Raw genomic sequence first — 24120 nt, forward strand, 5'->3', positions numbered from 1 at the left:
ACCAAGTAAGGCGCCCTTCCCCAATTGGCTCGCTCTTCGGAATAATTTAGAAAGATGGAGGTCAAACCCGAGAGGGGACCATCACATAAGGCCGAAACATTTGAGACTCCTTTTAGTCGCCTCTTACGACAGGCAGGAATACCGCGGGCCTATTCTTACCCCCGAACCCGCAGGGGGGTGAGAGAAATGGGGCGGTAGCTATAATCCAGGTGTTTGTCCTTACCGGGCTTAGGTACAGGTATGACAGTGGCTTCATGACAGCTTCTAGGAAACGTGCCATCTGCCCAGTTATTCTATGCATGAAGGAGAAAGTGGCTGTCCGAAAGAGAGAGGTGCTGCAACATCTGAAAGTTGACATCGTCCGACCCTCGGGCGGAAGATCGATATGAAGTGATAGCATGATCTGGCTCCTCATAGTTAAGATGGAATTGTAACATTCCGGATTCTGAGAGAAGGTTATCACCCAAACCACTTCCACCTCTTTCCGATGGATGGATAGTGGGTGGAGCTCGATGTCTCCACAAAATGTCGGCCTAAGGTATTGGAGAGAGATGGGGTCCTGATTAACATCTGCTACGGCCAGGCCGGAAATTTAGGAATGGACCTCGGTCCCAGAGAACCAGCTGAGATTGGTACACACTATGGAAGAGGGAGTGGACAAGTCGAAAGAAGAAATAAATTGAATCCAGTTAGCTCTTTTGCTATCCCGAAGAATGCGACAGGACTACGCACGCAACTTTTCATAACCAGTACAGTTAGTCATCGTAATGTAACAAAGACGCTGAGAGCACGTATCCGCAAGCGAATTGCGTCATGGCACACCTTAGTCCAACAAGGGGCAACTAGACGGTGCAGTGAAGACATGCAAGGTATGCAACGTTCTGTGATGGCCAGGATAATGTCAGTAAGGTACTCTACCTTACCACATGGGGAAATGTCCGTAGGTCGCCAGTGAGCAGTAAAGCCTCGAGTTTGCCTTAGGAAGTTGCCAACTTTGTTTACATGTAGGTGGGGTAGGAGTCAGCAAACCGATAGCACATGGTTAACAGTTGCTCGAGTTCATGTCACAATGGACCACTCAAGATGACGTGCAAGCTGGGCAGTGCAGAACGACAGGTCCAAATGTGAACAGGTGTGTGGAATCTGAAAGGAATGTGAGCTCCAGCGTTCAGTCAGATGTTGAGCTGAGAATGTTAGCCTAGAGGCCACCTTTCTGACAGGTTCTGGAACAGCCCCAAAGCGGATGGTATGCAGTGAAGTCTCAGTACAGCAGAAAGCTGGAAGAAGTCTGCCCTGTTGGCAACGAATGAACACTCAAGGGTAGACGTTACAAAGAGAAAATGGGAAGCGAGGAAGGAAAATGTGCACTGGAACAGCTTGCAGCCAGGTGTTCAAGGAGATGGTTTGACTATAAACGTCATGCCAGATTAGCAGCGTGATTCCATAAGATGGAATGCCATCCTTGTGGGAAAGGTCGAAGAGGACGGGAATACGGGAGATCAAAGCAGTTGCAAGGACGCAATTTTGTTTCCTGGAGGTAGGAAGCCAGGGGATGTGATTCCAAGAGCTGTCATAATTCCTCTTTGCTGGATAGAGTGGCACAAATTTCCATTGGAAGGAAGTCATGAAAGGGAAAGGTGAGGGGTGAGGGGGGTAAGGAAGGTTTTTACCTCCGTGACTTGTCAGTGACAACCTTCGTAAACTCACTGGTAAGCAGCGCAGAGGCTGGAAATACCTGTTTCATGAGGTCTACAGAGGCGTCAGCATTCTTTCTGGGTCGGACTACAGATTCCAAGGTAGAAAAACGGTTGGCCGGTGAGCACCGGCGAAACAGAGGTCCATTGGGCGAGAGTATGAGGTGGCGACACCATCGAAAATCGTCCAAGTCAGCGAAGATGAGGACCATTTGTCTGTCTTTGATTTCTTAGAGCCTTTATGGTGGTAGAGGAATACTGATGTTTGTTAGCTGGCTGATAACAGTCCTCATGGGGATATTGCTTCTGTCCTTTCCAGCCCGCCAGTTGTGAAGCAGGTGACTTCGCCAACAGAGGCGAAGATTTGTTAACTTGTTGCAGAGCTAGAGGAGTCTGGGATGCTGCTATGACACTAGGCGATTTGAGAATTGCGGTACTGAATTTGAAGTCTCAATTCTGCATGGCCACGTCCTTCAAGGAGCGAGGCATAAAGAATGGTGCTGAAAGTGCCAGTAGGTAATAGACAAGGCTTTAGACTAGCGAACATTTGCAAGCAATAGTGCAAGGCTCTTTTCCTTCACCTGGATCTGCTGAAGATTGAGATAAAGTCGTCATTCTCGGGTTGAGGCTGCATGGTCGCAATGGGAATTGATACAACAGGGAGGAGGAGGCGGGCATTCGGCCTCTTAAGCATCCCCACTGCAAGTAACTCATTTCGCCATGTTTCGACAGGACATTCGTTTGGGATTATAATATTGACAGTGGCAACAGCAAACCAGCTTTTGCATGTACCGTGTGAACGTGATGACTTCACAGCTGGTTTTCATCTTAATGCAAGCAGCACTATCAAACATGAGGTAAAGTGTGTTAAGGCAGTATGGTTGCATCAGAATTTTCATTACCAATTTACTGCAGTGACATTCCTGATCCGATAGCAAGTTTGGACTTCGCTCTGTCAGATCATTTAACAGCCTAGTGAAAATAACACTACACAAAGAATTCAGCATCCAATGGGCTTAGACACCAACAGGACTGCCGTGGAAGAGCGAAGCTGCGAGCAGTCTTTGCACTTTAAAATTTTAATTGGCCTCCAAAAGCAAAGTACCATTACGTAAACGAGATCAGGATTTCACAGGGCCTGCAATTGCATCAACACTCTGCCGAACAACAAAAGCATAAACTGTAACAAAGGACCGACCTTCAGTATGTGATAGAAGCAACTGGGAGATCCCTTGAATTTTTAGCCTCATTCCGTTTATGTTTAGTAGACGTTGTTAGAGGGTGATTGGCTCATTGCGAGAAAATCCCCACGATTACCAGTATCCGATGGCGTGCTCCTTCCAACGGGGGCGCACCCGCCTTACGTGCGTGTTCGTACATCAGATCACACCTCCCGAACACGGACACAGGGACCAATCGGCAGGTTGGATGGCTCAGGCAATCACCCCTCTGTGGGCCTGGCTTGCACCGGGGAATTTATGTGAACCCTACCTGTCGACCTGGGGCTGGGACTTACGCGTTACCTCAGCAGCTGTGACGCGTCAGACGCATAGTCCAGCCTTCAGGAGTGCACAGGAACGAAGAAGAAACCTCAAATGTCAACGCGGAGGAAGGATGGGAGATGCAGAAAGAAGAAAAAGAAAAGTGGGTGTTCTGGTGTCAGGCTACTGAAAATTCAGAACACACTCCTAAAAATATCCCAGACGTTCTCCGAGGGAATGGAAAAGAATAGGATGATAGACATGCACGGAAAGGGGAAGGTTTTAAGACGGGTCCCAAGGTAGTGAAGTATGAACTGACCAACGCGTGGTTAGCCCCCTGAGGGTATGAAGACGCTAGAACAGTTCAGTGATAGCCTTATCAGAATCGACACGAAACTAGCACTGGCAACAACAGTGCAGGTGTGCATTAGTTCGCAAGCAGGAGATGAAAAAGCTCTGTACGGATACTGAACGGGTAATTCAGTATGTAGAGGGAGATGGAAATCTAAGTCATGGAGGACTAATGTGGTAGTAGGTAAAGGAGTAAAAAAGGATTACGGAAAAATACGGGTTTGGTAGTAGGCATGAGAGAGGATAAAGGCTAATTGAGCTCTGCTATGATTATCAGTTACTAATAGTGAAAACTGGGTTTAAGACTTCAAGACGGGGTATATTTGAAAAAGATACGAGAAGTTCAGATTACATGTTAGTCCGGGAGAAATACCATTAACAGATTATAGATAAGACGCACCCAGGGGCAGATATAGACTCAAATCGCAGTTTGATAATGAGGAATATGCTGAAGTCCAGGGGAATAGTTACGTAGAATCAGTACACATAGAAACGGGATACGAAAATAAGACATGAAGATAGATGCTGCAAGTTCTCTAAGGCTATTGATATTGCTATAAGGAACGCCTTATTAGGCAGCTCAATTGGTGAGGAATGGACATCTGGGTGATCACAGAAGTTTGAGAGAAAAGTGTAGGTGTAGGGAAGACAGCTGCGAAGGAACGATGAGTAACAGAAGAATTACTACACGTGACCGACGACAGAAGTAGAAAAACATTCAGGGAAATCCAGTAATACAAAAATAGAAGTTACTTAGAAAAAAATAAAAGTGCAGCGAGGATAAGGCGAAATTGCTACATGAAAAATGAAAAAGTCTGAGCAAAAATGATTGAAGGGCTGACCCAGCATATGGGGAAGTCAAAACAACCTCCTGTGAAATTGAAAGCATGGGCGGTAACGGTGAGAGTGCAATGAGAATTCTTCTGTTAAACGCAGAGGAAGGAGCCGATAGGTGGAAAAAAGTACAGTGAGGGCATCTTTGAGGGGAAGGACGTCCCTGATGACCATTTAGGAAGAAATAAGAGTATAGGGAAAATAGTATTAGAATCAGAATCTGCAAGAGCTTTGGAAGACAATCAAATAAGGCATAAAGGATACATAACATTCCACCGAAATTTCTAGAATCATTGGGGGAAGTAGGAACAAAATGTAGAATTTGTGAGGTTGGCAGTATACTATCAGTCTTTCAGAGGAACTTCCACACTATTACTAAGGGTGCAAACGCCTTAAGTGTGGACTTTCGCACCATCAGTTCATCTCTTGCATTCAAGTTGCCGACAAGAGTATACAGAAGAACGGAGAGGAAAATTTGGCATCTGTTGGATGACGATCAGTTTGGCTTAAGGAAAGAAAGGAAGTTCTGACGCTGCAGTTGATAATGGAAGCAAGACGAAGAAAAATCAAAGCACTTTCTTCGGCTTTGTCGACCTGGATAAAGCGTTAGACAACGTAAAAAGGTGCAAGATGTTCGAAAGAGAAAAATAGGGTAATCTACAGAGAAAAGCTGGTAATATAAGTACAACACATACAGTAACTAAATGCACGGACTGAAGAGTAAGACAGGGATATAGTCTTCCGACGCTGCTACTGTTCAGTCTATACATCAAATAATGAATGACAAAAATGAAAAAGGTTCGAAAGTGGGATTTAAATTCAAGGTGAAAATGTAAGTTACCAGATTTGCTGTGACATTTCTATCTTCAGCGGAAATGAAAACAGGTGTCGAATGGAATGAAAATCTAATGAGGACAGAATATGGATTGACAGTAAATCGAAGAAAGCCTTCATTGGATGCAGCAAAATTGGAAACCGACTAATGTTACTCGAGGATTTAGGATCACGAGTTTGTTCAAGTTAGCGAACTGTGCTACCTAGGCAGAAAAATGTCCATGGACAGAGCAAGAAGGATATAAGAAGCAGTGTAGTACTGGCAGAAAGGGCACTCCTGACCGTGAGAAGTCTACTATTATCAAACATAGGACTCAATTTGAGAATGTACGCTTGGAGCACACCACTGTATGTTAGTGAAACCGACTATCGGAAAACCGGAACAGAATTGAAAAGAATCGAAGCATTTCAGATTTAGTGCTACAGAGAAATGTTGAAAATTAGGTGAACTGATAAGGAGTGAGTAGCTTCTGCGATGAATCAGAGAGGAAAGGAATATGTGGAATACACTGACAAGAAGGGCCAGTATGATACTATGCACCACAGAGTAACTTCCATGGTACTATAGAGAACCGTAAATGGTTGGATAGTAACAACTGTAGTGGTGGTCAGATTTATATACCTGGATTTTCTTTTTTCTTCAAGAGACAAACGTGATCGTGTAGGATGGTGTTCCACGCAGTTGAGATTAGGTGATTGTTTGCAAGGGTTACGTCCCTGTAATCATCGTGCGCACTTACCCAATTTTGGGTTTACCATGCAGTGGGATGACCTGCGACCGAAGCTGAAGCATCTGAAGGAACTCGTAGATGCAGCAGACAAAATGTACGCCTCACTGCTCAGGATTAACCTGTAGCTCCTAATCTGTCTGGCGTGTAAGGTCTTGATGGAAGATGATTCCTTGCACCGTATTCAAAGTCTGGTATGAGGCAATGATCACCAGCATGTAGGGGTTCACATGCCTGAAGAGCCATGTGATGTGCAGAAGAAGCGGATTTAATCAATAGCGAGCCACTGCACATTTTTCCCGATGCCTCAACTTCTAGTTTACGTTCAACACATTCCACAGAAAATAATTGCTTTTCACAGTAGAAATATCGCAGTCAGCTCGAGTGCATACTGCGTGATAAATTGTTTTTCTCTTTTATGTCTAGCTTTTCCTTGTTCTCATAGCATTGCCAGGGAAGGAAAAGCAGTAGGGTAGTAACTATCCGCATTGAAATTTCTGTATCATGACAGTCATGCTACAACAGCCATTTTTTGTTGTGATTTGAAGCGTCTTATGTGAAAATATTCCAAGAAAGGAAGGCAGAACCTAAGCAATAGCCGAGTCGACAAGCAAGGCTGCCACCGTGAGGACATGTGCACAAACTCTCAGGAATTTCGAATTAATTTTTGGCTATATAAACCGACGTGCGAAACGTAAACACGAGATAAAGTAACAATTACTCGGCGGACATGAAAGAAAATGGGGGAGAACATTGTCAGCGGTCTCCCAGTTGTGCACAGAGTGTTGGGCGTCATATGACGTGTGAGCAGCGTGACTAGCACCAGGAGACATTAGAACGAACAGTAGGGGGGGAGTGTGTGAATTAGCTATCAGTTATGGTGCACTTGTGGCTGTACATTACAGTACGGCCCGGATTCAACACAGTACCACTTAAGACTGGGAAGTATTATCGAGAAACTTTAATTGAGGCAAATGTAGCCCAGGGATTTATTGTTGCTTAAGGGCACTGCTGCCTGAAGCAGATGTGGTGGTCGACCACTCAACTACAGCAGCAACGACCGCTACATTGTGCAACAGCCAAGAAGGAACCCAGATCAGTGGGTATAGTTGCAGTTGTATGTAACAGCACTGCAAGGTGCGCAATCTCTCTCGCTTATCAGTGCGTTCTGCTCCGTTGACGCCCGCACATCGGCGGTACTATTTGCGATGCTGCTACGGGAGCAGAGACTGAAGGAAGAAGGAATTGGGTCCGAGCTCTTCCCAGCTGAGAGCAGATTCAGTCGAAGTAGTGATTGCGGATTCATCCTCTCATCGCCAGACGTGGGGACACGCAATGCAACGAGGAACAATGTCTAATTGGATAGTTTTGTTGGTCCATGTGTTGCGGAGGCGTAAAGTTGCCGGGGTGTACCGACCAAATCTTCGGAAACGGTACACTCACCAGCCAATGTTATTACAATACTGTACTCTTACCCCATATCCGTCATTGCATGATTTCGTTCGGCCCTAGTTTCATTGTTGTGGATCACGATGCGTGACCGCATCAGAAGTTAACTGAGGAAGAAGGGAAAAAAAAGAAAAAAGACAGCGGTAGCTACCTATAGCAGAGCAAGGAAATTGGATTTATCATCGTTTTAGTACAGTGACGTGTCTGAACTTTACGACTTAAGCGTAACTGAGTGTAGCAATAATTGAAGTCTAACAGACTTCCAATATTGATGGTGCAATGGTTTGATTAATTTCGACACAACATCCGAGCTTTGCTGAACGGAAGACTTAAGTCGTTTATGTTTCCTATAAATCGCATTTAGAGCGTCGATAAGTTCATATGGCTGGATTTTACCAACTTTAGTCAAAATTCTCTTCTCATTTCGATAAAAAATTAGGACAACGGCGTGAAGAACTATCTAAGTTTGTGAGGCAGTTAGATTAGGTAACCGCAATGCTTTCTGGAATTAACTGAACTGCATTCTGTGGTGTCAGAGCTCATCTATCCGTTAAAGTTTTTTGAAATTTTGTATAAAACGAAAATCGTGCTTCTTTGTTCTCCCATTAAAACTATTCTCCGGATTAATTCAGAAAACTGTTGAACATTAACACAGAGAAACTTTGCTCTCTTAGGTTTTTTTTGTTCCTATGTCAAAGTCGAAGTTATTTTGAAGTTACCAATGTGTGTAAAAGTTGAGAAAATTCCAAAACGCAGCATTAACGTTCTTGCCGTTTCACAATAGCAATTTACGTTCCATATTGTCATTATAAACACATTCCACAAATACATCCTGTGACTGTGCGACCGCTATGTTCTAGCGCCGTTCCCGAGGTTGAGGCTGTTCCCAGTGACGTCACGCCAACCGAAAAATAAGAACATTTGCCTCCCAACCCGATTTTTTCTACGGGTATTGTGTCAGTAGACGTTGGCGAGCTGTGGTAGTTAATGGTGGTACGGACCTGACGCGAGACAATTATTCATCCGCAGATATCTTTTCCCGAAAAAGTAGCTGGTCGTGCGGAGTGGTTTATAGTTTAATATTACTGTGCTGATCAGAACGTTTGGTTTGAGACAGTGGCTAACAGTGATGTCTAGACCATAAGCCTAACAGGAACAGTAGACGGTTTTCCAATCTGAACCTTCCTTAAGAGGTTTAATTTCCTCAGTGACACCGCATCCCGCTTTAGGATAAGACGAAGATACCTACGTGGTTGTGATCAATGAGAGCATAATAGCTGTTATGTTAATTTATCATTTAAATCCCACGGAATTTTTTCTGATGTTCAGTAAATTTCCTGCACACCTGTAAGTATAAGGAAACAACTAATTCCTCTCCCACAACCACCCAAATTTTCCTTGTTCGGCACTAGCTTGTGCTTTCACGCTAACTTCGTTTTCGCTTGTGTGTTAAAGCTAATAAAAATCCAACTATTTCCGTGGAGTGCCTATTGAAAGGAATGAACTGTATTTCCATCCGACAAACAGACGTCCACGACCTTACAGAACTTCGTAAAACACTGCAGTAAAGTGACGTATCCTAAATCTCTCTCTAATAATTCTGCTATCATCGACCATACAACCCCAGTGCCGGCCAAAAAAAATTTTAACAGACTTCCGAACAGTTTTCTGCCTGTCAAGTGCCATAGCACAGAACTCTCAATATCCGGACGTCTAACTCTACACACACACACACAGTTTTGCTAGCAACGTTTGAGTTACTGTGTCCACTGCTATTAAGCGATATTTCAGTTCACCCCAGGCTTTAAGAGGAGACAGTTTTTCACTAATTATTTATATAAATAAGGAAATCTGGTAGAAGCCGACCTCGGGGAATGTAAGATGAGATCCCGGAGAAGCGTAAGAACACCCGAAACAATAACTGACCTCGTGACTTACCTTAGAAGACAGGTTTAGGAAAGGCAAACATGTTCACAGCTTTCGTAGATTTGGAGCAACCTTTGGACAACAGACTCCAAAATTATGACGGTAGTGGGGATGAAATACAGGGAGCAAAATTATATTTACCAGTTGTCCAGAAACCAGACAGTATTCTTAGGTGTCTAGAGGCGCAGAACTGAAGCAGGGGCTGAGAAGGGAATGAGATATATATAGGCTATCCACAATGTTATTCAGTGTGTACATTGAACAAGTAGTAAAACAAACCGAAGGGAAGTTTGGGAAAGGAATTAAAGTTCACAGAAAAGAATTAAGGTTGCGGTTTGCCGACGACTTTATTCTTTCAGACACACCAAAGGCCTTGAAAAAAACTGTTTAAAGAAATGAACAGCGTTTTTAGAGAAATATATAAGCTGGACGGTAACAAAAGGGGAACTAGTGCAATTGAATACAGTGGAACTGAATCAGGCGGTGCCGAAAAAATTAGATTAGGAATAGGTACATTAGAAGCAGGTGAGTTTTGCTATTTGGTCATTACAGTTACTTATGGTGGCAGAAGTAGAAAGGATACAAATATATTGGCAACGAAGAGTGAACCTATACTGAAGATTTGTTAACATCGAATATACACTGAAGGGCCAAAAAACATAGGCATGGGTATTCAAATACAGAGATCAGGCAGAATACGGCGCTGCGGTCGGCAACGCCTGCTATGTAAGACAAGTGTCTGGCGCAGTTGTTAGACCGGTTATTGCTGCTGCAATGGCGGATTATCAAGATTTAAGTGGGTTTGAACGCGATGTTATGGTCGGTGCACGAGCGCTGGGACACAGCATCTCCGAGGTAGCTATGAAGTGGAAATTTCACCCTACCACCATTTCACGAGTACCGTGAAAATCAGGAATCCGGTAAAACATCGAATCTCCGACATCGCTGCGGCTGGAGAAAGATTCTGCAAGAAAGGGACCAACGACGATCGAAGAGAATCTTCTTCAACCCTTCCACAAATTGCTGGAGATTTCAATGCTGGATCATCAAGTGTCAGCGTGCGAACCATTGAACGAAACAACATCGATGTGGGCTTTCGGAGCCGAAGGCCGACTCGTGTACCCTTGACTGCAAGAAAGCTTTACGCCTCGTCTGGGCCCGTCAATACCGACATTGGACTTAACTGGAAACCTGGTGCCTGGTCGGACGAGTCGTTTCAAATTGTATCGAGCGGATGGACGTGTACGGGTATGGAGCAACCTCATGAATCCATGGACCTGCACGTCAGCAGGGGCTGTTCATGCTGGTGTAGGCTCTATGATGATGTGGTGCGTCTGCAGTGAGTGGTATGGGACCCTAATACTTCTAGGTATGACCGACAAGTGACACGTAGGTAACCATCCTGTCTGATCACCTGCATCCATTCTGGTTCATAATGTGTTCCGACAGACTTGGAAAATTCCAGCAGGACAATGCGACACGCCACAATTGCAGAATTGCTACAGAGTGGCACTCGGAAGAGTTAACACTTCCCCCAGCCACCTGTGTGCTAGGGGAAATATGTCGGTTTCTTTGACTCTTCAGTGTAGATTTAAGTATTAGGAAGGCTTTTCTGATGGTTTTTATCTTTAGTGCAGCCTTGTATGGAAATTAAAGGTGGACAGTAAGCAGGTGAGACGAAAATACAATAGAAGGTATTTGAACGTGATGCTACAGAAAAATGCTGAAGATCAGTCTATCACCTAACTAATGAGGATTACTGAGTTTACTTGGGGCGAAAAAGTTTTAGCACAAACTTACAGAAAGGATCGATGGTCAAAGTCAGACAAAGGTATCACCAATTTAGTACCGGAGGGAAGTGTGCGTATGGAAGTTTTTAGGAGAGGACCAAGAGCTGAAGACAGGGTTCCAAAGAACGTACGTTGCAGTAGTTATTCTGATAAGAGTAGGCTTATACAGTATAGTCTAGCACGGGAAGCTGCGTCAGACAATTCTGACTTAATATCAAGAATTGGAGTTATGCCATGGTCCAAAGCATATTTCTCTGCCTGATGTTTCATCTCCTAATGCTGAAGACGTCAAGGGCTACAAAAACACAAATTTTCTAGTTTTAACCAGCTCAGCAAGCCGTATTGTTTATATGTACTCTAATGTCGCATCGTGACATCAGACCACAGCTTGAGACAGCTGATTGGGGCCTGCCGTTGTGGCCGAGCGGTTCTAGGCGCTTCAGTCTGGAACCGCGTGACCGCTACGGTCGCAGGTTCGAATCCTGCCTCGGGCATGAATGTGTGTGATGTCCTTAGGTTAGTGAGGTTTAAGTAGTTCTAAGTTCTAGGGGACTTATGACCTCGGATGTTAAGTACCATAGTGCTCGGAGCCATTTTTGAGCTGATTCGCGCAAACATGTCTACGGAGACTGAAGGGGACCATCAGCTCTATTTTATCTAGCATTACGGCCAACAACACACAGCTTTAGTCTTACTCTCCTAATGAAGATGTTTTTATATTCCGACGTGATTGTAAGGTGACCAAAATGTAAGTTAAATGTTTGACACTTCACTAGTGAAGCCAGTCACAATACATAATTATTTTTTAGAAAAGAGGTTTTACTATGTAAAGTTGTGCTGTGTTCCATATGGAAGCTTGCTGTCTTGGTAAGGAAATATTTTTTGTATTGTGGCAATGGCTTCACTATTTTAGTGTCAAATGAACATTAGGCTGTTTTATTAATTTGTACGATCTCTGTACGTGGAAGTACAGAAATGATTGTATCTTGCTAAATGACTAATATTTCCAATTACTTTCGTGGTTCCTTGATAACAGAGCACGATCTGATATTACATATTTAGCTGTGGTTTTATCAAGACCCCAATCATTGCTATGCAATGATTTACAGATTGCGGGTTTTCAAATGAAAAATGGAAATGTGATGCGGTGGTGTGGCCCTCAACTACGTACCCTCCAACTCAACGTTTAAATATTAAAATTTATGGCTGGTTTCGTTGTGTAGGAGCTCGGATACGTAGTTGCCGCATTAGAGGCCAAATACTGCTGAGTCTACAGTATACGACAATAATACACACATGAATCGAATAGTCTAAGGTTTCTATCACTCGGCAATTGCGAATTATGAATGTAACAAATTTATAAATGAAAGATTGCAATTAAAATCTGCAGGTTCTAAATTAACGACTTTAAACGATGAGTACGATAGTAGTAGTACTTTTGAGAATGCGGTATAGTTGTGCAAAACACTTATTGGTGTCTATGGTCCAGCAATTAAATAAAATACAAGTTGAATAACAGGGAAACAATAGATTCCTACTTCGTGTAATTAGGCCTAGCTATGAACAACATAGCTCGCGAGATGTTCACTTCCAAACGTGTAGTACGTCTTCACTGCAGAAGACACGGAAATTCCGCAAGTACACGAGTCCACAAGTCGGCACTACGAAATACACTCCTGGAAATTGAAATAAGAACACCGTGAATTCATTGTCCCAGGAAGGGGAAACTTTATTGACACATTCCTGGGGTCAGATACATCACATGATCACACTGACAGAACCACAGGCACATAGACACAGGCAACAGAGAATGCACAATGTCGGCACTAGTACAGTGTATATCCACCTTTCGCAGCAATGCAGGCTGCTATTCTCCCATGGAGACGATCGTAGAGATGCTGGATGTAGTCCTGTGGAACGGCTTGCCATGCCATTTCCACCTGGCGCCTCAGTTGGACCAGCGTTCGTGCTGGACGTGCAGACCGCGTGAGACGACGCTTCATCCAGTCCCAAACATGCTCAATGGGGGACAGATCCGGAGATCTTGCTGGCCAGGGTAGTTGACTTACACCTTCTACAGCACGTTGGGTGGCACGGGATACATGCGGACGTGCATTGTCCTGTTGGAACAGCAAGTTCCCTTGCCGGTCTAGGAATGGTAGAACGATGGGTTCGATGACGGTTTGGATGTACCGTGCACTATTCAGTGTCCCCTCGACGATCACCAGTGGTGTACGGCCAGTGTAGGAGATCGCTCCCCACACCATGATGCCGGGTGTTGGCCCTGTGTGCCTCGGTCGTATGCAGTCCTGATTGTGGCGCTCACCTGCACGGCGCCAAACACGCATACGACCATCATTGGCACCAAGGCAGAAGCGACTCTCATCGCTGAAGACGACACGTCTCCATTCGTCCCTCCATTCACGCCTGTCGCGACACCACTGGAGGCGGGCTGCACGATGTTGGGGCGTGAGCGGAAGACGGCCTAACGGTGTGCGGGACCGTAGCCCAGCTTCATGGAGACGGTTGCGAATGGTCCTCGCCGATACCCCAGGAGCAACAGTGTCCCTAATTTGCTGGGAAGTGGCGGTGCGGTCCCCTACGGCACTGCGTAGGATCCTACGGTCTTGGCGTGCATCCGTGCGTCGCTGCGGTCCGGTCCCAGGTCGACGGGCACGTGCACCTTCCGCCGACCACTGGCGACAACATCGATGTACTGTGGAGACCTCACGCCCCACGTGTTGAGCAATTCGGCGGTACGTCCACCCGGCCTCCCGCATGCCCACTATACGCCCTCGCTCAAAGTCCGTCAACTGCACATACGGTTCACGTCCACGATGTCGCGGCATGCTACCAGTGTTAAAGACTGCGATGGAGCTCCGTATGCCACGGCAAACTGGCTGACACTGACGGCGGCGGTGCACAAATGCTGCGCAGCTAGCGCCATTCGACGGCCAACACCGCGGTTCCTGGTGTGTCCGCTGTGCCGTGCGTGTGATCATTGCTTTTACAGCCCTCTCGCAGTGTCCGGAGCAAGTATGGTGGGTCTGACACACCGGTGTCAATGTGTTCTTTTTTCCATTTCCAGGAGTGTATTTCTATCTCTCGCGGCCACGCGCAAACTGCTCCATTCTAAGTCTTTCCCGCCACTGTGCGTCCGCCGCGCCGTCCAGCACCTCCCGTATCCTGTGCGACTGTCCAGCACTACCCTGTTCCGAACTGCTACGTGTCCTCTCCGGACACGGTGCTCCTCCCCAACCTCCATGCCTATCTCCAAGCAATGAGAGCGCTGTGATTGGCTAGAGCGCTCCCTCCATGCCTATCTCCAAGCAATGAGAGCGCTGTGATTGGCTAGAGCGCTCCCTCCATGTCTTCAAGCCAACATGCACTCACAAACAAATTTAAACACATACCAAAGACTGGATTTACGTTTAAATAACTTGAAATTAAATATTCCTACAGCTGGACCATAAACATGCTCTAACACATTATTAGATACATAAACATATCAAAGGAATAGAACGAAAGGTAGGCCAGTAGCCCAGTCTGTGCTTTCTAAAACACAGCAAATATTTAACCAATTTCTTCATGAGTAGTATATATCGGATATAAACAAAGACATAGATGAATAAATGTCTTCATAAGCATGCTGCTATCGTATTTTCGTGTAACTGGAGTACTTGTGGCCTGACGCGATCGATAGCAATCTGCCACTTTGACCTCCAATAACTATTACTATTTAAGTTACATGACTAATTCATACCAATTTAGGTTCGCACTAATAGCTTTCCAAAGACACATCGATCGACGAAATTGGATAAAGCATTTAAATTTTGAAAATCGTTTCTGGGTGTTACTTGTATAATTTACTGTTAGATACTAAATTTTAAACTAGTAAAGATATTTAAAATCTAATTACACCATCAGAATCGTCGTGAAAATAGTGGTAATGTACACGTTTCTTTTTGAGTTACCATCATTCATCTGGCTACTAGTAATCTCTATACGAACAGAGGAGTTATGAAACTACTCCAGGTCAGTCCCAATTGACGTAAAAGTAGCTAAAAACGCACGTGGAAAAAGGGATAAAAAGACCATGCAGAGGTCCAAAACAAAAATTAAATGGTCTTCGCCATATTGCTTTGGTGAATAAGAAGTAAAATTCAGTCGACAGCACGCGCGTCATTTGCTAAAATGGCCGATAAATGAGACGGCAAACCCAAGTGGGAACGTAAACAGTTAAAAAATGGGCATTCCATCGGGTAGTGGCGGACAGTTAAAACGTGGGCGCAATATGTACAAAGTGGTGGAAGGTCTGCTGTGAACACACTACATGATCGCGACAATAAATGAAGCCAGTAGGAGATGAAGTATAACCCGCCCTGTCGATTGTTTTAGAACCATCAGTGTAAAAGATGGTGGCACCCTGGAACTCTGCAAGGTGGCACACAGAAGACGCTGGAAAACCATAGTAGTGACAGACTTTAGGACGCTGGAATAGATCGGTCCTAATCTGTGATCTAGGCACCATCAAAAGGGGGTGTGTGTGTGGGGGGGTGGGGGGGGTATGGGTGCAAAGACATGCTGTGCATACCAGTGAGTGGAGATTCAGACAGAGGGAAGAGACATGCCAACTGGCAACCCCACCTGTTGGCAGGTGTTCTGAGGGAGACACCACTTATTGGCAAGGAGCACAGATGGTCAGGGAATTGGCGAATGGCGATTGCATAAGAAACAGCAAGTTTACTCTGTCGGGTGTGTAGAGCGGGAATCCCTACTTCTGTGAAGAGACTATCAACAAGACTAGTGCGAAAGGCACCAATAGCCAGATGCCCTCAACAATGATGGAGTGGGTCAAGGTGTTTTAAAGTCGCAGAAGCTGCTGAGCCACACATATGACTACCATAATCTAGTCTGGACAAGACCAGAGCACAGTGAAGATAAGTGGAACGGTCTGCACCTCAAGATGTGTGGGCCAGGAGGCAGAGAGCATTAAGCTTCCACATACATGTGGTCTTCATGTGGCGAATGTGAGGCAGCCATGGCAACTTTCTGTCGTAAGCATGGCTCAAGAAACGGGACTGTGCTACAACAGAGGAGCTGGTGGCCTGAAAGTTCTGGATCTGGGTGTACAGTTGGTAAACGACAAAAATGGTTAACCCGCGTTTTGGAGGGAGAGAACTGGAAGCCATGGGCTGTGGCCCACGCAGAGGCCCGTCGGATGGCGCCTTGAAGCTGGCGCTCAGCAGATTTTACTGAGTGGGACCTGCAGCAGATGCAAACACTGTCGATGTACAATGCTAGGGTAACCAGAAGCCCAACAGGGGTCACAAGCCCATTGATGGCAATGAGGAAGTGTGGGACACTTAGCACAGAACCCTGTGGGATACCATTCTCCTGAACATTAGAGGCGCTGAGTGAAGTGCCAACCAAACCAATAAGAGCCAGTAAGGTAAAAATTCGCCGATAAAAATCTGAAGGGCACCACAGAAGATACAGTCATGGAGGGTAACTACAATGTTATGACGCCAAACCATGTAATACTCCTTATGTCAGAGACGACCGCGACAAGGTGCTGGCAGTGAGAAAGCCTGTCGGTTGGCCGATTCCAATCGGAGTAAATGATCAGTTGGAGATCGTCCTACCTGGGAGCGACACTGATACAGGACAGAAGGACCCAAGATCCGGGTACCCAACAGTGTGAAGCTGACCATCCTTTCGAGCGGTTCACAAAGTACATTCGTCAGGCTCATTTGGCAGTAGCTGTCGAGAGACGTTGGTTTTTCCGGGCTTAAGGACGGGGATAACTATACTGTCTTGCCATTGTGACGGAAAAGCACCCATGCACCAAATGTTGTTGAAGACTTCGAACTGCTGTTGCCATTGGGTAACGTCGAACTGCTGGATCACGTGTTGTGCCAAAATTCTTATTATCAAACCAAGTTGTCTTAAAGTAGAAAGAGCAACAAACTTCTTCAAATCACATTCAAAATTATCAACTAATCCTGGCCTAGGGCTGTCTCTCGTGAGGAGTTAAGAGCCTGCACCAATTCCCAGGGAGCATTACAGGGCAGGATGAAATAGAAGGGGGTCTGTTCAACTCTGTTTCTGCTGGAGAAAGGTAGTAGGGTAGGAAGAGGACGACGATGCCATCGCAACTTGTGTCACGAGGTGTTCTGCGAGGACCAGTCGATCAGTGCACAGACCCTGGGCAGTTGACTGTCGCTGGCGGCCCAGAAGGCTACAGAGCCTAGACCAAATCTACAATGAAGATGTATACGTCCCCAGGGAGGAAACAGCGCTCACAGCATTCCTTGTTACTCCACTTAAGATAACGAGCCGTAGCACAGAGACACTTAACAGTGAGGAGATTGGTCTGAAGGATTCGCTTAAATTGCTGCAGCATCTGTCGGTGGTCCTGGACAGCGACTAGAACATCCTTGGTCCATCACAGTGCCGGTCGACGACTAGGGGGACCTGTGGATATGGCGACAGCAGTGCCAGCAGCATGAAGAATAGTGGCAGAGATGGCTTGCACAACTACAATGGAATTCGAGAGGGAGGTGTCAAACTGCACATCAGACAAAGGCCAACTGGCCCTGCATAGTGCCCAGTGTAGGGGCCTGTCTGCCTGGCGGCAGCAGGGGAACGATAGAATCACCAGAAAGTTATCAATCACAAAAGTCGTCATGGGATGACTAATGTATGGAAGCCACGAGGGCAGGGTAGGAGATTGTGAGATTGTAAGAGAAGGTGCCATGACTGGCATGGAAGTGGGTAGGGGAACCATCATTTAGGAGAGACAAATCGAGGTCCATGGTAAGTTGTTCAATTAGGACACCCCTACCCGTTAAAGTGACACTCCCCACAGTGGATGGTGGGCGCTGAAGTCCCCAACGGGGACGGGGAGTTGCTGGATCAAGGCAGACCGTGCAAAGTAAGGAAGTGGCCTACCTGGATGGAGGTGGACATTGCTAATGGTGATTGCTTGAGTCGTTTGCATTCTAACCACTATCGTTTCTAAGTTGGTATGTAGGGGGATATAGTCACTAATGACATTGGAGTGAACTGAGGAGCAGGCCCCACGAGATGCTACCCCAGGCCCGGCATGGTTCCAACAATGCCTGATGACCACTCTCCAACATTTAGTAGTTATCACTGAAATGCGTTTCTTAAAGAACAAGACAGACTGCAGAATAGGGAACAACAAGACGTTGCATTTCCCGTAGATTACGATAGTAATCCGTTGCATTTCCATTGGATGACCGTGCGGCGAGAGTACCAAATAGTCAATGAAGCCAAGGTGGTCAGGTCACTGTCAGCAGTCTTCACCAACTAGGATGGCGTGACATCCATAAGTAAGATGTCAGACTCAGGTGGCGGGGGCACCTTGTCTTGCGATTTATGTTCTCCTCCTCCTATTTCTGAGGTGGAGGAGAGCAGGACACAGGTGGAGTACAGGCTTCTGTAAGGTCTGGAACCGGAAGAGAGCAGGTGTCCTTGAGGCACACATATGGTGCACCTCTTGGCCGAGTGGTTGTGAGTCTTCTGGCCTGAGAGATGCTGGGGAGATGGGTCCCAGGAGGGAATATGATCGCCAGCAGATGCTGAAAGGGGGGGGGGGGGGCGGCATTTCTTCGGACAGGGAGGGGAGTTGCTACCTGACAGGAGGTTGTGTAAACTGCAGGGGAGGGGGAGTCGAGGGACAGGGCTGGGGTAAGGACAAGGGAGGACTAGTAATTGAAGTAACGGAGACAAAGGATATACTGGAGGGAGTGTCAATTTTGGCGAGCCTCAGCATAAGACAGGCTATCATTTGCGATTTATTCTTTGATCTTTTCTCTTTTGTAAAGCCGAGCAATCCGGCGAGTGCGGGGAGTGGCGGTCAGCACAATTGACACACATGGCTCCACACAGTGGGCTCCCCTGGCCAGTCACCACACAAAGGGTCCACCGAACAGCTTTAAGACGTATGCCCAAATCCCAAGCACCGCATAGGTGGAGGGACATACGGCTTCACATCACATCTGTAGCACATAACCTTTACATTCTCTGGGAGGGTATCTCCCTCGAAAGCCTGAAGCGAGCCGCCAGTATTGCTGCAGTTGTCTTTGCGACCCTTCTGCACACGTCTAACAAAATGAACGCCATGCTGCTCCAGATTAGCCTGGAGTTCATCAGTTTGCAACAGGAGATCCCTATGAAATATTACTCCCTCATCAATATTCAGAGATTGGTGAAGACTGATAGACACCAGGACATTGCTAAGACAATCAGAGGCAAAACAAGTTATGATCGACAGGGAGCCCGACCACGTTTTACTAAAAAAGGGAACCTCCCCATCGCACCCCCCTCAGATTTAGTTATAAGTTGGCACAGTGGATAGGCATTGAAAAACTGAACACAAATCAATCGAGAAAACAGGAAGAAGTTGTGTGGAACTATGAAAAACCTAAGCAAAATATACAAAGTGAGTAGTGCATGTGTGATATAGGTAACATTAAGGAGAGCGTAAGCTGACGAGCTCCGTGGTCCCGTGGTCAGCATGAGCAGCTGCGAAATGAGATGTCCTTGGTTCAAATCTTCCCTCGAACGAATAATTTATTTTCTTCATTTTCGCAAAGTTATGATGTGTCCATTCGTTCAATGACGTCTCTTCACTGTAATAAGTTTAGTGTGTTTTGCGACCGCAATGCAAAACGGTGCTATTAGTAGACTAAAGGACGTGCCTCTCCAATGGGAACCGAAAACATTTGATCGCAAGGTCACAGGTCAACCGATTCCTCCACAGGAAAACACGTCTGATATATTCTATACGACACTGGTGACAATTGTCTGAAAATAAAAAAATTAAACTCAAGGGAAGACTAACCCAGGACTTCTCGTTCCACAGCTACTCACGCTAACCACGGGACCACGGCGTTCCTGAGCTCGCACTTCCCTTGATGTTACATATCTTGCACATGGACTACTCAGCTTGTATATTTTGCTTTTTTTCATAGTTCCACACAACTTCCTGTTTTCTCGATAGATCTGTGTTCAGTTTTTCAAGGCCTATCCACTGTGCCAACTTATAACTAAATCTGATGGGTGTGCGATGGGGAGGTTCCCTTGACTCCACTTCATCCAACCTTTTCCTCGGTATTTTCCACGGAAAACAGCGGCTTTGTGGCGGTGAATGTTTCCCCATCCGTCCTAGTACAGAGAAAGTAACGGGGAAAGTGTTTCATCTTAAGATGGCGAGCCTGGCCCTCTCCCAATGGTGTAGACAGGGAAGGGATGGTTGCCAGGTGATACAAGGCAGCATTGAAGGATCTTTCACCATTCGAAGAGACGGTCGTTTGAGAATGGCCAGATTTTTGCTGCTTGATACGCTTCATGCACCAAGCATCCGCCCTGATACCACCCACTCTGACCAGGGCTCTCCCCATGGGCCCCACCCAGCCACAGCAAGGGCCATCTGGCACAGCTGCCTTTGCTGGGAGTTCCAATGCTCCAAGAAGATAACCAACCACTCGCTGGCATACATGGGGAGAGAACAGCTCAGGTATAAGTGTGATCTTGTCTTGTCAGAGGGCTCAGCAATATGTGTATGTAACAGCCTCACCACAGCGACTGGCTACATGTGCTGGTGACTTAGCAGGGTGAAGGTGGCTACAATGTGGAAGGAAGAGGACGGTAGGAGAGGAATCCACACTGTAGATGCTAGGAAGGGAGTTCTTTCCCATATGACTCACACTAAAAACAGGAAATTTTGAAATGGAGATCAAACCACAAGTGGGGACCTAAACGCCAAAAAGGATGAAAGAACAGGCAAAAGTAAGAAAATGGCAACCAATACAGGAAACCAGGTGGATAGCCAGGTCGACATAAATCAGAATACGGGAGATGAGGAGGAGGTGGCAACGGGGAAGAAGCGAGGATAAGGAGGGAAGGGGGCAGGGTAAATTAAATGCAGCCGGGGAAAGAAGAATTGGCTGCAATAGCTCTGTGTTCAGTGTGCGTCATGCACGAAATAACCGTGAGCCCCCCAGGGGGGGAGGGGGGGGAGGAGGAGGGAGGGGGGAGGGGGGGAGGGGGAAGGGGGGAGGGGGGGACGACTTTGCTGACCTTGTTTGAGTTCGAAACTGCTTTCCGATCGTTTATAGCCTCTGTTTATGTCTCCAGCATTAAGAGACTAAACGTTAGGCAGAGAAATATACCTTGTATCACGACCCGACGTCCACAGAACGAAAGACCGCCAGGGACGCAAATATTGGGTAAGTAAGCCTTAACTTTGTTTTTTGTCTTATCCCTTTAGTTGGCGCAATTGTTTAGTGTGTCGTGGAGCATTTCGTTCTCCGTATTGAGAAGAAGGCTGAACAACGCGGAACGGATAAGCGCTGCAGGTCTATGGATCACCATTTTGGAAAGTGCCGAAGCAGAACGCAACCCGTGTTCATTCTGGCGATGCTTCATTACGCATATTAGCGACATTAGATGCAAATTCCGTGCTTCTTAATTTTTCACTTCGGACGTTCTTCTGAGTAGAGCTCCTTCAACTTCTGTTTGCAGATGGGATACTTCACCCTCTGCAGCAGCCACTTCGCGCCTTACACACTGCGCATACTTCGGGTTCCGCACGCAGCTTTGACAGTTTACAGTGATGGCGGTGCAGGGGGAGACTCCATCAGACTTCTGGGTAAGACCTTGTCCGAGGGCGGCGGACCCCCACAGCCCAACTTCGTGAGCCACCCGCAGCCAGCGCATTCACACTCAAACTGAGGTACACTCCGCAATGAATTTAATAACCGTCAATATTTTCACCATCTGTTCGAGTCTGCCTGGCCACTACGAACGCCACAGTTGTTAAATTACATTCGAGGTATGAACGCAATCACTTATCGAGTTGCGGTTTTGAGTCAGTTAAAATTTGAAGTTTTAGAGCTCTACTTACATCACCTGCTTCCCGTTCCTGAACTTTTGTCAGCCGTAAGTCACTTCATTTTTTCTTGCCTTATGTTTTTGTTTTTGTTGTATATGGAATAACGGAATCCACTTGCGCTAATAAACTCAGGAATTTATCGTACCTTCGAAATCCCTTTCATAGCCAGTCATATCCGTGTACAAGAACGAAGGAAACTAAGTGATTACCCCTGCAAACTGCTGGGTCGAAAATTAGCGTTCATTAACACCGCTGCGCACAGTTGAATTAGTACAGTTCACTGGGAGGAGATGACCAGCGTCATTCTCACTGATAGCGAGAAAGATTTTTCGAAACTTAACGATAAGGTTTCACAGTCCGTTACGGTGAGTCACTAACACAGTGAACAGTCATCCTCACTCGGCATCCATCCGTTTCGCTTCTGTCCATCTGTCTATTGGAAGAAGCGTATCCAGATGGAACAAGACCTAAGAAAGATACTGAACTCTTGAGTGAACAGGCTACAACAGGAGTTTAGTGGAATACGTTGACAACGTAATAGGACCATCCACTTTACATGAAATTCATTCCACGGAACTAGCAGCATTTGGCTACCGTAAACCGGTGGACAGTGTGCCCGTGGTGATTACAAATGCACATTCCGGTATGAAGGATTCATCTGAAATTGGAGGTAGGGAACCCTTGTGTCTGGAAATGGTCATTCTCAAAAATACAAGCAATAATTATCAAATTTTGCGTTCGTCTGCTATCGGTAATAAAAGCCAAACAGCCTTTTCTCAAATTTGTTCAGTTCCACATCCTGCTCGAGGTGCCAGATTTACGATTGTTTAACATGGTGTCGTATCAACTTGTATGCAGGCACATGTCCCACAAAGTTCTGTACTCATGTAAACACATTTCACAGGCAGAGAGGATTTTTCACTATCACAAGAATAAGAAAATGGGGGTTAAATATCAGTCCACGAAACACCGCCTCCCACGCTTTGTCGGGTTACAGTACAGTAGAATTTCAGCAGCTGCGTACATAAATTTATCGCAGTTTGCGACGAATTATTCGAAGGTTTTCGAATTCCAGTGGAACATATGCATCATCAATCTGCCTCCGTAAATTTCACTGTGTGTCCTGGATTTGGGCACTTCAGTAAGACTATTTCCTTTTGCTTACAAGCTAGTGCAGACACCACGCAGGGAACCCTTTTTTCCCGCTGCAGAGCAGGGTAGGCCTACACTTCGACACTGTCTCAGTGTATGTGCAGCTACGATCTCAGTGCTTGGAAGCGATTGTTCGGAGGAGTGCTTACTTCTGATCCCGTATCGACTGCAAGTAGAAGAAGCTGAAGATCTTCGTGTACGGTACCAGGTTCCATGCCTCAGTCGCTTGGATGTCAGGAGCCCCAAAGTCCACGGTAATGAAGCCCACGTTAGGGAAAGGAAATCTTGCTACGCACTCAGCAACCATCTCGGGTCTCCCGTCGCCTGCGACGATGAAAACATCCTGCGGCAGTCGCGGCAACAGGTCGAGACACATGGTCTCTCCAGTGGCACAACCAATGACCAGCACCTTCTTGGACTGCGCGGACCAGCTCAGACGCGGCCACACCTCAGCCAGCAGCGTCTGAACTAGCTGCCTCTCCAGAATGCTGCACTGCTGATGCTGGAGGCCTTCCATGACTACCTGAAAACATGTCATTCATGGCAATAATTCTAACATTTCATCTATATATCTTATGCTCTAGAACCTATATTAATGAGTAATCCTGTGTTGTGAGACACTACGTTTGGTTGGTTTAAAAGAGGGGCGAGGGACCAAACTGCTAGGTCATCGGTCTCTCGTTCCAATTAAAAAACTCCACAAGGGTGGAGTAGAATAATCGAGACATACAAAACACATCTGGAAGAAATGAGAAAACCACAATGATAGAAGGGCAACAACCACTAAACTAGACCAAATCTAACAAGAAAATCACAGACACGTGAGAAACATGTAGAAGAGATCAAAACAAGAGGGCAGATTACCATGGCTGGCTGACAATAAGAATAAAAAGGAAGACAGCCACTCTCCAACACATTAAACCTCCACCCTAAAGCACTTGGGTGGAGGACACGGAG

The 24120-nt window shown here is 46.1% G+C and overlaps 1 protein-coding gene across 1 annotated transcript; it reads right to left on the minus strand.

Moving 5' to 3' along the window:
* Positions 1 to 23308: 23308 nt before the first annotated feature.
* Positions 23309 to 23680, minus strand: LOC126260440 (uncharacterized). Its single transcript, XM_049957768.1, has one exon. The coding sequence runs from the start codon at positions 23678 to 23680 to the stop codon at positions 23309 to 23311; it is 372 nt and encodes a 123-aa protein (XP_049813725.1).
* Positions 23681 to 24120: the final 440 nt, after the last annotated feature.

The sequence above is a fragment of the Schistocerca nitens genome, chromosome 5 (genome assembly GCF_023898315.1).
Source record: "Schistocerca nitens isolate TAMUIC-IGC-003100 chromosome 5, iqSchNite1.1, whole genome shotgun sequence".
NCBI classification, from domain to species: domain Eukaryota; kingdom Metazoa; phylum Arthropoda; class Insecta; order Orthoptera; family Acrididae; genus Schistocerca; species Schistocerca nitens.

Coding starts and splice junctions, on each gene's coding strand:
- LOC126260440 (XM_049957768.1), bottom strand. CDS start 23,680: ATGGAAGGCCTCCAGCATCAGCAGTGCAGCATTCTGGAGAGGCAGCTA.